Raw genomic sequence first — 16,258 nt, 5'->3', positions numbered from 1 at the left:
GGTATGCTAATATAACATGTCTACTATATAATCTAATTATATCGAAACCCCCATCTTCTCATCTTCCCTTCTCTTCTCTTCTCTAGAAAATATCACCAGTACCTTCCAACTTGTGTTCTTTACGAGCAGGCCAATACTTTCCATTATACTCCCAATACAGATCACCAGTAACGGGGTGCTTCTTTTTGATAAACCAATTAGGCACATAAGTAATCTTATTGTCTTCACGATACTTTCTTGCTTGTCTTTGCTTAACTTCAACACGATGTTTCTCATCAGCGGCACGATCATATTTACCATCCTCCATATCTCTTTGATCGGGACGTAATCTAGTGTCAGTTGGAGCCAACCATGGTCTCAACTTATTATCAATTCCATTCAAAGTTAAAGCAAATGCAGTCAAGTTGAATGGTACTTTTGGTCGTGGTGCAACTTGCCAAACAAGAAACTTGGAACCTGAGTATGGGTCAGTTGATGTAGTTCCAGCTCCGGCTTTGCCTGGATCTTCCAAGATTGACATTTTTCTCGTATTACCCAGTGAATCGATTTGATCCTTGTTGATCTTTTTAGCAAAAATCTTTGAGTTCCAATGTCCACCCAATGCCCATTGTGGAGTGCCATTTCTATCCAATGCTTGTCCAGATAACTGATAAGCTGAAGAGGCTCTCCAACCACGTTGCTTCATGTCAACAATAATCTTATCACCAGTAGTGTGATTCTCAACAATCATTTTACCGTAATTGTCAACTGTTGGATTACCAATCATGATACCAACAACTGCAGTATTGACCTTTTTCCAACTGTACAATTCTTCGGCAACAATCTTCCCGTTCTTATCCTTGACTCCATTGTTTGGTCTCACTACACAAAACATTTTACCTAAATGTTTGAAATCAAATGAACGGCCATAGAATTTCGAATCAACTGCATTCTCTCCATAGTAGTCCCATTTGGGGGACGTGGCATGACAGGCACTAATTGGAGGATGATGACTAACTTGCTCAACAAATAATCTGTAATTCTGATCAGGTCTAGAATACTCAAAAGTTTCTCCCAAAAGAGGATTGAATGGCTTGGCAATTCTATCAATGGTTGATGAATACTCAGTGGCAGCAAAAGTTGCAACGTAAACCAACCTCAATGTCGAATCATCATAGCCTGCAGCAACGTTCAACAAATCATTGTATTCGATATCCTCAGCCAATCTTTGAAGCAACGATGTTGGCTCATTGAAAGAAACAGGCAAGGTCATTCTCGTCATATCTTTACCAATCATGGATTTAAGAATACCCCATAATCCAACCTTAGGTCTGTTATCTTCATCCAATGCTAACTTTGTTCTTGGTGGGTTTTCATAACCCAAGTACGAGCCTTCTTCTTGTAATTCACGATTGACTGCTCTTTGGACTTCGTTGAGTTCTTCATCTCCTGGAAGTCCCTTTTCAGATTTCTCAGGTACACCACGAGAAGGCTCCTCCTCAACCTTGGTTTCTTCTGTTGGTGCAATCAGCTTGGTTTCTTCGGGTACATCATTAGGCCCAATGTCTTTCTCCTTAGGTGGACGTTGATCCGCGGATGCAGCTCCGGCAGCTCCAGCAGCTCCGGCAACCCCGGCAGCTCCAGCTACTCCTGCTGCGCTGGCCGCTTCATGTGACTTGGTTGGAGTTTCATCCTGTTGTGGACCAGCTTCGGTCTCCCTTGATGGTTGTCCTTCAATTGGTTGTTCAGCAAATTCTTGATCCGCTTGGCCGCGATGAGCATCATTTATTTCTTGTGGTGGTTGACCACGCAATTCACCCTCACCTTGAGTAACGTCACCCTCCTCAAATTCATCAGCATCGAAAAACTCATCATCAGAGTCATCACCCAATAACTCATCAATCACCTCATTGTCTAAGTCAGGTGGTACAGGACCGAAAACCTCTTGCTGAGCTTGAGGATTTTGCTTCACTTCATCCAATTTAGAGTCAATTTGACCAACTTGTGCATCATCTGGATTCTTGCTCAAAATTTCACCACTGGCTACGCCAGCGGCATCGCCATCATTGGCGTTATTTGTTGCAGCTGGTGATGCGGTACCGGCAGTGTCTCCAGTCGTCGTCGTCGCCCTACCAGATAAGTACTTTTTCAACTGCTTTCTTTGACCTTGGAACACAGCCAACTTTTCTTCTCTAGCTTGAATTTCCTGCTCCAATTGTCTAATAGACTTTTCCCACAACTGGTTAACCTCCAACTGCCTGTCCAATTGTCTTCTCAACTTCGAATCTCTGGCTTCGATATTGTAATTGTATTTCCCAAGCAACTCGTTGATTGCTTTGATAGTGTTGTTGCCCACTACGCATACCTCCGCTTGTCTGGAATCTGGATGGAAAGTATCGCTGTTCATAATTTGACCAAACAATTCCAATAAAGAGGATAACTCAACTTGTAAAGCTCTCCTCGATGCTGCGATTTCATCATTCAATTGATTAACCTCAGCCTCATTCTCAACGTCACTATCTTCCTCATCCGGTTCAGTTCCGTCTGCATCATAGTCAAAGTTTTCGTGGTCCATTTCTTGAGTACTATATTGATCATCCACACTTGCTCTGGAAACGTGGTTGTGGGCATTTCCAGAAAGCGAGCCCAAAGCAGAGTCGGTACTGACGCGCGAGGTGTTAAAGCCAGCACCCGATTTATCAAAAGCAGCGTCATCAACTGATCCTTTGGAGACTTGACTAGTATTACGCTTGTGCTTGCTTCTTCCAGGGATTCTAAGCCTATGTCTCTTCTTTTCCAGGTGTTCAGAGTCATCAGCAATTGAAGAGTCATCCAATTCATCGGTTGAAACAGCGTCACTAGCTGAAGTGCTTGCCCTAGGAACATGTCTCTTTTTAATGTTATCTTTGGCAATGGTTATAGCATTCTGTAAAGTCCACACCCATCTATTGGTTTCAATTGGATGATTAGCTTTCAAGTGCCATCTTAAACCATTCTTTCCATAGATTTCAAACTTCATCTTTTCAGAGGAATCAAGATGCAACGTGGCATATCCTAAATTTAATGAACCACGGCAAGAATTGATCGTGTCATCTTGATTTGTATAGTATGATAAAATTCCATTCTGGTCCAACACAAAATACCTTAATTTGTAACCACCTGCGAAATTGGTCCATTTACGTAAATAACCCTTGTATACAGGCGCATTTCCTGTCTTGATAGCTGAATTCGTTGCAGCAACAGGATCCATTATTGTTTGATCGCGAGTAGCTGCTTTAATCAACTTTTTCAATGGTTCATCCTTGGGGTTAACCAAGTCGATAGGTAACTTGCCGTGTTTGTCTCTTTTAAAAGGATCACCGCCGTGCTTCAATATCCAATCACACATTGGCATATCATCCTTCTTGATAAATTCGTGCAAGACTGTGTTGCCAGATTCTGGATCTGCTCCATTTATATCCAACAACTCTGAAGCTCTTGGGTTTAAAACTAACAATTTTTCCAAATTATCGAAATCACGATTACTGAAAAATTGCCTCAATTGGGTGGCTGATTTTTCAACAAATTTTGCTCTTTCAAATTGCATTAATTGAGCCAAATTTAAATTTTTGCAAAGCTCTACAGGCTGCTTCTTATCTAAATTGACAATCGTATCATTGATATCTGGCAAGGACAAGAGATACTTGACAACATCTTGTCTTGAAGCGATCGCTGCCAAATGTAAAGGTGTATTTCCTTGGGGATCTTGAGAATTGATATCTAAATTATACTTTTGTGCATTGTCCACCAAGAATTGTATTGATTGTAAGGTTGCAACTTGTACAGCATAATGCAAAATAGTCAGTTTCAATCTGCTCAAGTCTTGATTCTGAATTGTTGTTTTGCAAGAGTTTATTTCTCCAATAATTGCGTCTATTTTGGTAGTCTCACCACTTCTCAAGGCATCCAAAAGCTTCAATCGAAGCAAAGATGCACTCACAGGCGATGATTCAGTCATATTTGCTTAGTAAAAATATGTCAAAGTATTGGTTTTTTTTGACTCAATGGGGTGTAATTTTGGTGTTTTGATGTGTTGCAAAAATAAGGGGGATATATCTCTCTAGTAGGTTCTGTTTTTTTCCTCTTGCAATGAGCTGTGCTTTTCCTTGGTAGTGTATAAAAAAGTAAGTGATATTTGGTAATTGAGGAATAAAGAAACAATTTGAAGTGTCTTTGGGAATGTGTTTTATATGTAATAAAAGTAGTTGTGTGATTTGATACTATTTTTTTTTTTTGTTAAGACTTTATATTTTTTTCTGGAAATTGCTGTCTCTTTAAGAAGAAAAAAAAAAAAGAAGGTTGAGATTTTTGACACACAACAACAACAACAACAACAACAACAACAACAACAACAACAACTAGAACTACAAAAATCAAAAGATTTTAATAAAAATGTGATTTTTTTTTATTTTTTGCTTTTCCTGTTATTATATCTAAGTGAAAAGTAACTTGATTACTTTAATGACTGATATGGCTGGTATTCTTTTAGTAAGTTCAAAGTAACTAACTCCTTTGCGGTTTAAGTGGGTTAAATACTGCGTACAGTGCATAGTTAGTGTTTGCTTGTTTGGAAATATGAAATCCGTAGCAAACTGAAAAAAAAGTGATGTCGTCATAGCACAGCAAATTTACGTATTACACAAAACCAATTTCACAGTCTCTTATTCTTTGTCCACGGAGATTCAACCAAAATTGTAAATGGTTTACTCCGCCAACTTTTTCTCTTTAGTTTCTCCTTTTCCTGTGAAGAATAAAACTATACTTGATAGAGAATTAAAATTGTCATCGCTTTCTTGTTTTGTACACTCAGCGAAAATTCGCCACACTAGTTTTCTTTTAATGGAGATAAGCTTATTTCCGGGTTTAAAATAACCTTCGGTTTAAAATCGATGTAAAGCTGATCGAGATATGACCAAAAGGCATTTTACCTTCATTTCTACACACTTGGAATATGTATAGTCTGCAGAAAATGCAAAATTAATCTATATCTATATATGTACATAATTCTTACTCTACATTAGCTTAATAGCATCGGTAAATGAATTACTAACGCAATCAGGTACTCCAAGACCTTCGGCAAAAACAGTCCCACCAAATGAAAGTTTATAGTGGTTCTTTTCCAAAATATCAAGTACTGTAGCTTTCAATTCTTGATAACCCAAATTATACTGTGGAATACATTCCTTGTGCAAATTATAACTAATCATAATATCATCAGAGCCAATAGAATCAACTTCCAACTCCTGACCTTCCTCAATCACTCTAATATTGTATTTTGACAAATCCACATTCAATTTCTCCTGCAACACATCTTTTACAATCTTTATATTCAACTTGTTGGAAGGAATATTCCAGTGGTTATAGTAATGACCGCCCATCATCATAGTTACCTTGTTGTACTCACCTGGATTAGCCCTCCACTCAGTAAATAAGCTTTGTACATTATTTTCAATGTCAGAATCATATATTGTTCCAAGTAATGCTTGTGTGTTATTATCAATGTTCTGATAACGTGGTCTCAAAAATCCAAATCCTGGTTTATCCTTTGGGAGTAAAATTGGACTCTTGGAATACACATTGGTCAAAAAGATACTAGCATATTCCACAGACTTTAACATTGGTACAAGCGGGTTACTAAGCGGGATAGATTTTGCCAACGCGTGAGTGTTTATTGTACTTCTAACAAGATCAAATGATTGTCCATTGACTTGACCAACTTTCGGATCACATTGTTCAACTGGAGTATTGTAGTGAATTTTCGTATTCGTGTTGGCAACCAAGTACTCAGCTAAATGTTTGGGAAAAGTTTCCATACCATCTTTGAGTTTTATCATGGGAAAAGGCTTGAGATTGCTTTGTAATGCAAGTAAATTGGCATGTGGTGAAATCAACTGTTCATATAGATTCAACTCTGTAGATACCTCTGAGGTGATTTGATTCTTCTTCCTCATACTTGACTTTAAAATATGCTTCAATACCGAACCCGATTCGGCTTCAATATCTTTTAAAAATGGCATCACACTTTTTATGCTCAACTTGCCAATATCACCCGCGTATATTCCATGCATGATAGCACTGGCAACATTGTCAGTCAACACAGTGCTCCCAAATCGTCTTTTAAAAAACTGCTCCACAGTCTCATCCAGATCCAATGGTTTCACAAATGGCTCCTTAAACAACCCTCGTATCAAATTACCATCAACGCAATGAACACGTTTGAAAAAATTGATAGCCGTAGCGAATGAATTGGGAACTTGCACAATCTCACCTTCAGCATCAGTTATGTACTTCCGATTAGCATTACTTGATTGGTGAATAACTTCAACCTGATCTTGGAAGTTCAAATTTCGTAATATATCAATCATAAACAAACTCCCATTCTTGACTCCACGTAGAGTTCGTGGCCCCTTTTCTAATAAAATAGACTCATTGGTTTTCGTTACATGTAGATGTGGCAGATAAATCCATCCACCTGGTCGATTGGACTTTTCAAAAATATGAAAGCTTAAATCTGGCCGTAATTTACTCAAGAAATATGTAAATGTAAGGCCCAGGATACCTGCTCCCAACACAGCAACTTTAGACTTCTGGGGTAGTGCTTGCAAAGACATTAATATAGGTTAGTGGGCTTTATTAGTGGAATTGCTTGGGATCAGACCTATAGCTTTACGATGAATTTGCAACAAACTTTTTATTTTTCAGTCAACAAATAAGAGGCGAAGAAATAATAATCACGCGATTGAGTCGTATAGACCCGTGAAGGGCGAAATTAATTTAATGAACGAGACAATTGTATACACAGCGTATTAACTGTTGCTCGATTACTTTATTGGTTGAGCTTGGTCAAATCTCAAACGAGACAGTTCAGTTTATTGCCATAGATCTTTGCGAAGCTCAGTGCCCGCGAGAATCGAGCTGTGGCTAAATCTCCCTAAACTAAACATTCTATATAAATCTACATTGCGATTCATGTATAAGTGAATAACAACAAGGAATCTGACAGACCTCAAGTACTGATTATCTTGACAGATGATGATGTAATCTATTATACTATTTATGAATCCTTATATCCGTTCGGACTTAACCTTTGATGCCGCACTCGCATTTATCATATCTTCCCCACAATTCAAAGTGCATTGACTAACCAGTTGAGGAGCTTGCCTGATCACAATGAAGCTATATAATTGAAATTAGGTAGCTAGCTGCAGCTTCCCTTCTCTGGCTTTCCCCTCATTTTCTTCCTATGAAGACAACACGGATATAACCCTTCTCCATGAGTCCAAGAATTTTCAGATGGAATAATAACACGTTCCCCCCAGCCCCACACTCAATTTCCCACCAAAGTTCAGAATGTATATATAAATATGATAGAGTTTGACACATTTCATCAAGAAGTGAATTGATACACATCATCAAAAAGAAAAGTAATACCCACCCACATTCAAAGCTTCCCACTGTCTCCTTGTCCCCCCCATGTCAACTGAAATCCCCAAAACTCAAAAAGCTGTCGTATTTGAAACTAATGGCGGACCATTAATCTACAAAGATATCCCAGTCCCTCAAATTCAACCAAATGAGATCCTCGTCAATATCAAATACACTGGTGTTTGTCATTCCGATTTAACTGCATGGAAAGGAGAATGGCCAGTTCCTTATAAACTCCCCTTAGTTGGTGGTCACGAAGGTGCGGGAGTTGTTGTTGCTGTGGGAGATAATGTCCAAGGCTGGAAAATTGGTGATTTAGCCGGGGTCAAATTGATTAATTCAACTTGTTTAAACTGTGAACATTGTCAACAATCCAATGAAACTATTTGCGCCATTAGACAATTGAATGGAATTACAAAAGATGGAACATTTCAACAATACTGCGCTACTGATGCTATCCAAGCGGCAAAATTACCTCTGGATATCGATTTGCGATCAGTGGGACCAATTTTGTGTGCTGGAATCACGGTCTATAAAGGATTGAAGTCGTCGGAAGCTAAGCCGGGCCAATGGGTGGCCATTTCCGGTGCTGCGGGCGGGTTGGGCTCGTTGGCAATTCAGTATGCTAAAGCATTGGGGTTGAGAGTAGTGGGAATCGATGGAGGTGAAGAAAAGGGGGAGTTTGTCAAGAGTTTAGGTGCTGATGCATATGTTGATTTTACCAAGTCAGAGAACATTGCAAAAGAAATTGTGGCAATTACTGGCGGTGGAGCTCATGCTGCATTGAATGTCTCATCTTCTGAACCAGCTATCCAAAAGAGTGTTGAGTATGTTCGCTCAAATGGAACTGTCATTTTGATTGGATTGCCAGCAAATGCTAAAATTTCACTTGACATTTTAACTACAGTTGTCAAACAAGTTACTGTTCGAGGCTCCTACGTTGGAACCAAGTGGGATACTACTGAAGCCGTCGATTTCTTCCATAGAGGTTTGGTTAAATGTCGAATTAAAGTAGTTGGATTAAAAGAATTGGAACGGGTGTTTAAAGAGATGGAAGAGGGGAAGATCTTGGGTAGATATGTTCTCGATACTTACAAGTAAATGTAATAATAACATCTATATTTTATCATCCTAAATCAAAGAGCTATAAAAGTACTGCAACTCTCTATGGCAACTCTTCAAAAGCAGTGTGCAATGGAGAGTAAATCTTCTTTCCTTCGTAGAATTTGATAGTTTGTTCAGCTCTCTTGGCAACTCCTTCTGGAGTGAATTCAAAAAACTTGTATAAATCTCCAGCCTTACCTGAAGCACCAAATCTATTCAAACCAAATTGTTCATGTGAGTATTTAGACCATCCGAATGATGACAAAACTTCAACAGACAAGATTGGCACATTGTCTGGCAATACTTCCAATCTGTATTCAATTGGTTGCTTGTCAAAAGTCAAGAAATCAGTGACTGAAACAACAGCAGCTTTAACTCCCTTCTTTTCCAATTCTTTGGCAGCATCAATGGAGATGGAAACTTCTGAACCAGATGAAGTGATGATGATGTCTGGTTTTTCTTGTGGCCAGACAGTGTAGGCACCTTTCAAGGCCTTTTCTATACTAGAATGTTCCAAGTGAGGGACACCTTGTCTAGTCAAAGCGATAACAGTTGGGTGGTGAACACCTTCAATGGCAGAAATGTAAGCAGCAGAAACTTCATTACCATCAGCTGGTCTCCAAACTGACATGTTTGGAATAGCTCTCAAGTGAGCCAAGGTTTCAATAGGTTGATGGGTTGGACCATCTTCACCCAATCCAATGGAGTCATGAGTGGCAACGAAAAATACACCATGGTGTGACAAAGCAGACAATCTGACGGCACCAGCAGCATAAGAAACAAAGTTCAAGAAAGTACCACCATAATTTCTGTAGTTGGCACCAAAAGCATCAATACCATTCATAATGGCAGCCATACCGTGTTCTCTAACACCATATCTGAGGTATCTACCTGAGTAGTTACCCAAGTCGGTTGATGGTGGTTGGAAATCAACAGAGTTTGCAGCTCTGGTCAAGTTAGAACCAGTCAAATCAGCAGAACCACCAATTAACTCTGGAATAATTGGGTACAATGCATCAAGAACATTTTCTGACAACTTTCTAGTAGCAGCAGCCTTGTCTTTGGCTGTATAGGTTGGCAAGGCCTTCTTCCAGCCATCTGGTAATTTACCATCCAATCTTCTTTGTACCTCAGCACCTTCCTTTGGATACTTGGACTTGTATTCATTGAACAATTTTTCCCAAGCTTGTTGTTCCTTCTTGTTTTCTTCAACCTTGTCAGAAAAGTACTTGGCAACTTCGTCTGGAATGTAAAACTCCTTCTCAGGGTCGAAACCCCAAGTCTTCTTCAATTGTTTGATATCGTCAGCTTGCAATGGAGCACCGTGGACTTTTCCAGTACCAGCAATTTGAGAACCGTAACCAATAGTGGTAACCAATCTAATCAAAACTGGTGATCCCTTAATCTTCTTAGCTTCATCAATAGCATCAGAAATGGCTTCAATGTTGGTGTTGGCATCATGGACTTCCAAAACAGTCCATCCGTAAGCCTTGTATCTTTCTGGGACATTTTCAGTGAATGCACAAGCAGTGTCACCATCAATAGAGACTCTATTGTCATCCCAAAAGGCAATCAAGTTGTCCAATTGCAAGTGACCGGCCAAAGAAGAGGTTTCAGAAGAAATACCTTCCATCAAACAACCATCACCAACAAACACGTAAATCTTGGCATCAGAGATTGCCAAATCTGGCTTGTTGTAAGTAGCAGCAAATTGCTTCTGGGCAATAGCAATACCAACAGCATTGGAAATACCTTGACCCAATGGACCAGAAGTAACTTCAACACCTGGGGTGTCTAATCTTTCTGGGTGACCAGGGGTCTTTGAGTTCAATTGTCTAAATTGCTTCAAGTCATCAACACTCAAGTCGTAATTGTACAATACCAACAATGAGTACAACAAAGCACAAGCATGACCATTGGACAAAACAAATCTATCTCTGTTGATCCATTTGGTATCTTGTGGGTTGAATTTCATCTTTCTGAACAAAGCGTGAGCAGCTGGAGCCAAACCCAATGGAGCACCCGGGTGACCAGATTGGGCAGCATTGACGGCATCAATAGACAAACCTCTGATAGTACTGACGGATAATTTATCAATTGCAGACATGACGATTGGAGTGGTTCTATTACAATTGAATACTTTAAAAAGTAAAGAAGAAGAAGAAGAAGAAGAAGAAGAAGAAAGGGGAAAAGGAGAAAATAATTTATGGGTTATGAAATATGTTGGCAATTTAAAAAGAAATTGGGGGCGTGTGTCAATGCAAATATTGTTTTAATATCCTGTATATAACATCCATTAGTAAAACATTTGTGTAATCTAGAACAGTTAGGATTTCAATACTAAATCTCTCCGACACTCAAATCAGAGAGCAACAGTCTCAAAACAACTACTGTATGATAATCCCGACTTTAACTAGAATAAAAAGAGTTGACATGGTAGTTTTACCACAAAAGTACTGTTATTAGGACTACAATTGGTCTCTGATGTTGTTCTGTGGTTAATTGCTTTTTCTTTTTTTTGCCTTCATTTCTTCGCAAATAAAATAACTTTTGATCTGTCTCTCTCTCTCTCTTTATTACATAATTTTGCATTTAAAACTTTAATACAGAGCAACTTTATGATTTGACGGTGACAGATTAGACACTGATCATTTTCTATGATGTTCTATATGGACTACTCGAAAACAAGAACCGGCCAGTCAACAAAGTTGTTGATCTCCGGACTGATCCGTACCGATCTGAGGGAAGTTTTCGCTAGGACCACACAATAGGAAACACAAACCTAAATTCAATCCCCAAATCTATATCCCCCCCCCCAATGAAATCAAAACGTCTCTATGCCATTGTGTTTGATCTCTCCACGTGAGATTTGTCATTGGCAATCACTAAATCCTACTCTTTTGTGGTTTCTTTTTGCTGTTGGGCATTTTTCCTTCCTTTTTTTACAACCAATTTCCGTTATGTTGTTTAGTATCATTTCCGCACCACCGGATTTGAAAAAAAAAAAGTTTTTGCAATTCTCTAAGTCTTGCTTACGAACCTGTAAGTCAAAAGAGTACTGGCGTATCATCATATACATTTACCTCAATTGTCTATACATTATGATCATCAAATGGACTAGCATTGCGTCCCGACTCGTCATAGCCAGCGTTCGATGGCGATGAAGCGGAATTCTCATCAAAACCGATATCAAATAAAAATGATCCCACTGTGGAAGCAGCATCTCTATTTGAGTCGATATCGTTGTATTGTACCACCTCAACAGGGAAATGGGACACATTCAGTGAAGATCCACTATCCATTAAAATCTCCCGAGTGTGAGATAGGCTACTTGATGTATGGTTGGAATTTCTCATTGTTGTACCATCAACGTCTGAACGACTCAAATTCTTATTATTAACCCTTTTCGTTGATGTGGCTCTGGTAATTTGTCCAATATCGGAATCAACATCACTATCATCGGTATCTCGAGAAGCCAAGGTACCGAAACCATGATGTGGAATGATTGCAAACGCACGAGCATCTTCCTCAGTCATATCTTCTCTTGCTTCTCCATCTCCTTCTCCTTCTCCCTCATCATCATCCTCATCTTCATCTTCATCTTCTTCCTCAATCTTATCCACATTGACTAACTTAGGTTGTGCTTTGATTGCAGTCATAGTAGCTGAAGATGGATTCGTAGCACCACCACCACCATCATTGCCCGTACCTCCAGAAGGTGATGACATACCTGCTGCCAGCCCATGAATTCCAACAACATTTTCACCCACGATACTGGCATTTTCAATCGTATTCAAATCGGAAAACAATGATTCTGAATCATAAGAATATAATGAGCCTGTGTTGTTTCTTGTAGGTCTGACTGTGACACCAGGAATATAAGCGATAGGTAATATATTCGATGCATTCGATATCGACGTTGCAACTGAACTTCTGTGTGAATGGTTCAGGTAGATTTGATTGGCTCCACCTTCTGCGAGTTGCTGTTGTTGTCTTTGCTGTAGATTGGCTTGCTTAATGATCTTTTGTTGCCTTGCTCGCCTCTGTTGAGCTGCCAATTGTTGTTGTTGTTTTGTCTTCAGCTTGAGTGCATTTGGACGAGTAAATGACTCATACGAAGATATTCTTCTCTTTGCTTTTGCTCTTGCTTCACCAGAAAGGACTCTACGCGCAGGGGGGCGAATAGGCGCAGCTGAACCAGCAACAGCACCATTGTGTCCCAGGTGAGCACCAGTTTGGCCTCCAGTTGTAGCATCCTTGTTGCCAAACTGGCCATGTATTGGAGAAGCTCCACTATGGTTCAAGTTGCTTTCAAGTTTGGCAGCTCCTGAAAAGTGTGATTCAGTAGGACTTAGTTGGTCCAGAAGGTTGGACTGGGAATTATTTGCTCCTTGACTTGTCAAGCTCAGCATGGCATAACCTCCTCCCTTGTCTGACACAAACCCATCCGTATCATCATCTTGATAGCTGTAGTCGTATTCATCATCATCTAATACAACAGGAGGCTTCTTTTTATAAACTCGGAAATAATAGTACAACCCAGCAAGCAATGCAATAAGGACAACACCACCAATAACACCACCAACTATTGCTCCTGTGTTTGTTTTAGGCGCAACTGTTATTGCTTGGCACTGGTTATAAGCACACTTCAGACATGTCTGGGCAACTTGGACGCATTCCTCGTTTGAGTTGGAACATTCACATTTACCCAATGCAGGACAATTGGTGACACATCCGTCACTATCTCTCTGTACTATATCCACGTGATCGAATATATACGATCTTGTCACCGTCATTATCTTGATTATTAATCAGTTGACTTCAAAGTGAAGGAAACTCGTATAGTTATGATAGTTTTAAAGTAGGGACAATGTAATGATTAGCGAGGGTGGGTCTGAGGCTTTGTAGAAAGAAGAAGTAGTAATATATATATATGAACAAATGATGGGTTTAAAAGTAAAAAAAAAAAAAAGAAGCACTAAGTTAAAGGATTATCGTACTGTTTTTATGCATTAAGAGAAAAGAAAAAAATTTAAAAAAAAATTAAAAAAAAAACTTACACGACAGGAAACTAAATTCAGACGTGAATCTAAAAACAAAAAAAGAAAGGCGGGTGTGCACTAAACCCAAAGAATAATCAGATTAAAGCTGATTGATCCATGCCCAGAGTAGTCCACTAGTAGGATCTTGCGTGCTAGGGGTCAAAAACACTAGGTCCTCAGCTTAGCATTGTGGTGTACATCTATCTTATTCTGTATCTCACAAATCAGGTTCGGCGTTTTTGTGCTATCAAACACTTTTTTTTTTTCTTTTTCTTTTTCTTCTTTTCCATTGTTTTAGCGAAACAAGGCACAGTAAATCTAGATCTGGAATATGTCTTAGATTAGTGGTTCATCAACACGAAAAACAATAGCAGTCACTTGAGTAGGTCCAACTCATTCAATTACAGACTTAAACTTAAATAATGCCATCAGCAAAGACCTGATATAAGCTAGAAAACTCTCAAACGCCGACTTTGTACTCTTCTTTATTAAAGCATTCTCTAGTGCGACATCCCCCCCTTTCGCATTTAAACATTTAAAAGATATATAGATATAATACACAAGCTATTTAAGTACTTTGAAAGCAAGCAAGATTACAGCGACTAGACAATATATATGTATTACCAAGTTTTTTTCTACACCTTCTTCTGATTCACGTTTCTAACAAGCCATGTCTTCTCATCAAAGTATTTCTTAAATTGAGCATCACCGTTGGATTCACCTTGAGGTTCTACAGAATCCTCTTTCTGGAGCAACATCAGTAATCTCTTTGACCCAGATGGTTTGGTTTCCTTCTTGGAAAACCATTGACCAATTTCAGTATTGAATACCCAACCTCGGCTTGTCAATTCATTTGCCGCATTGTATTTGGCAAAATTATCGATACCCTCACTATAGTAGAAACAAAAGAATAACGTATCATCGTCAAATTTTTGCATGTAGTGAGCAGAATTCAATTCAAACATTGGCTCTTGTGGATAATCAATCAGTGAAGGATGCACATTCAATGGGACGTATTGACGAGGCTTCTCCGCATCAAATGAATCAGGACAGTTTAACAACGACGTCTCTAGTAAGTTACCGATTGATTGTATAGGTAATGGATCATTTAACCGACTGTTGGCAATATTCATCAACAAGTTGAAGGAATCACCTAACCCAGAATCGTAATTGGAAACCAATGATGTTTGTGAAGGGTTTGACAACTTCTTTTTCAATTGCTGTGTAGCTTTCTGATCAACATCATTTACAATTGATTCGCTTGTTAGTGGAGACGCAGACAGTGACCTAACAGAAGCAAGTGGCTGGCCAAATCCTGGTGGTGGGGCTTTGCTAGGTGTTCCTGATGCAGAAGAGCCAAGTGCGGTGGCAAGAGGAACATTATTGTTGGCTTTAGGTGTGTTGTTTGAGCTTGACGCAAGATTAGGCACCGGTGCTGAGTTTGAATCAGTCGTGCTAGCTGATTGAGCAGCTTTAATCGCACTTGAGTACGAGTTTGCACTAGTGATTGGAGGAGGAGGAGCTGGTACAACATTCATCTGTTTGACCTTCTTTACCGGTGTTGTACTCGTAGTTCCATTTGCTTCAGCTTTGGTGCTAGAAGGAGCGTGCCCATGTAAATGAGCATCCGATGAAGACGATACAGAGCCCGATTTCGCTTGCAGGTGTGGTGCCACTGATGAAGATGCCGACGATTGGCTAGCCCTAGTGGCTTCAGATTGTTGTTGACCCAATTGTTGAAGCTCTAGCCTCTTTCTCTCCTCCTCTTCGAATGATTCTGCAGCCATCTGAGCTAAACTTCCCTCCACTTCCAATTCCTCATCTTCATCATCAGCGACCTCTAATTGATCATAAAACTCGTCATACTCAACATAATCCTCATCTTGATTCATCTCCACATAGTAATCTAAATCATCCTTGATGTCATCAATCTTTGCTGGATCCAATCGATCACCCTCTAAGTTTTCTAATACTTCCTCCAACTTTTCGATATGAGTATTATTTCGATCTATTTTATACTTGATATCCTCTATCGAGCTTTGTACTGAATAACCACCTTTCTTTTTCAGTTGGGCTCCAAGAGAATCCAACTCCTGGTCCAATTCCTCATTCTGGTTGTTCAACAGTTCAATTACCCCTGAAATATAATCGCATGCCTCTTGAAGCTTCTCTACATCTCCAAATCGAGACAGCTTTTTGGCTTCTCGTTGTAGTTCCAACCCTTCATTTGAAAATTGCTTTATTTTGGATGACTTTTCCAACTCCTTGAATATATCCATGGAATGCTCAATCTTTGTACGATTCTCTTGAAGCAAGGACTTGTCTAGCTTTATACTACTATCACCCAACCATATCTTCAACTGATCTCGCGACCGTTGCAACTTCTTCAACTCTTTCTTCAAGTCGTTCTCCAACTTGTCCCTTTGTGAAGGAACTTCACAACTTTGCATCTTCTCCTTAGTGTCATCAAAAGCCGCGAGACCTTCTGCAATCTTCTTATTGACCTTGTCAAACTCCTGCTGTAGTTTTCTAGCACTCATGTTGGAATCGATGGGTGTATTGAGGTTGTAATCTGTGTGAGGTCCACTTGTTTTTGAATTCAAACCGAGAGAGAGAGAGATTTCATTAAAAAAAAAAAAAAAAAAAAAAAAAAAAAAAAAAAAAAAAAA

At 39.3% G+C, this 16,258-nt stretch overlaps 6 protein-coding genes across 6 annotated transcripts; 1 reads left to right on the top strand and 5 right to left on the bottom strand. All coding sequences in view use genetic code 12, as the record gives it.

Moving 5' to 3' along the window:
* Positions 1–82: 82 nt before the first annotated feature.
* I9W82_000350 (oxysterol-binding protein related protein) lies at positions 83–3,976 on the bottom strand (the record flags this gene model as incomplete). Its single annotated transcript, XM_067692472.1, has 1 exon — positions 83–3,976. The coding sequence occupies one exon, from the start codon at positions 3,974–3,976 to the stop codon at positions 83–85; it is 3,894 nt and encodes a 1,297-aa protein (XP_067550376.1).
* Positions 3,977–5,030: 1,054 nt separating this feature from the next.
* HEM14 (oxygen-dependent protoporphyrinogen oxidase) lies at positions 5,031–6,629 on the bottom strand (the record flags this gene model as incomplete). Its single annotated transcript, XM_067692460.1, has 1 exon — positions 5,031–6,629. The coding sequence occupies one exon, from the start codon at positions 6,627–6,629 to the stop codon at positions 5,031–5,033; it is 1,599 nt and encodes a 532-aa protein (XP_067550375.1).
* Positions 6,630–7,491: 862 nt separating this feature from the next.
* Positions 7,492–8,544, top strand: ADH2 (alcohol dehydrogenase; the record flags this gene model as incomplete). The annotated part of the gene is made up of 1 exon (XM_067692449.1): positions 7,492–8,544. The coding sequence occupies one exon, from the start codon at positions 7,492–7,494 to the stop codon at positions 8,542–8,544; it is 1,053 nt and encodes a 350-aa protein (XP_067550374.1).
* A 64-nt stretch (positions 8,545–8,608) lies between these two features.
* Positions 8,609–10,654, bottom strand: TKL1 (transketolase; the record flags this gene model as incomplete). The annotated part of the gene is made up of 1 exon (XM_067692438.1): positions 8,609–10,654. One exon carries the CDS (start codon positions 10,652–10,654, stop codon positions 8,609–8,611), a length of 2,046 nt encoding a protein of 681 aa, XP_067550373.1.
* Positions 10,655–11,639: 985 nt separating this feature from the next.
* Positions 11,640–13,343, bottom strand: OPY2 (Opy2p; the record flags this gene model as incomplete). The annotated part of the gene is made up of 1 exon (XM_067692427.1): positions 11,640–13,343. The coding sequence occupies one exon, from the start codon at positions 13,341–13,343 to the stop codon at positions 11,640–11,642; it is 1,704 nt and encodes a 567-aa protein (XP_067550372.1).
* Positions 13,344–14,224: 881 nt separating this feature from the next.
* NOT5 (CCR4-NOT core subunit) lies at positions 14,225–16,129 on the bottom strand (the record flags this gene model as incomplete). Its single annotated transcript, XM_067692416.1, has 1 exon — positions 14,225–16,129. The coding sequence occupies one exon, from the start codon at positions 16,127–16,129 to the stop codon at positions 14,225–14,227; it is 1,905 nt and encodes a 634-aa protein (XP_067550371.1).
* Positions 16,130–16,258: the final 129 nt, after the last annotated feature.

This window comes from Candida metapsilosis (genome assembly GCF_017655625.1).
Source record: "Candida metapsilosis strain BP57 chromosome Unknown scaffold1, whole genome shotgun sequence".
In the NCBI taxonomy this organism is placed as follows: domain Eukaryota; kingdom Fungi; phylum Ascomycota; class Pichiomycetes; order Serinales; family Debaryomycetaceae; genus Lodderomyces; species Lodderomyces metapsilosis.
Note: the sequence above shows the minus strand (reverse complement) of the source record. Positions and strands in the feature narration are given on the sequence as shown.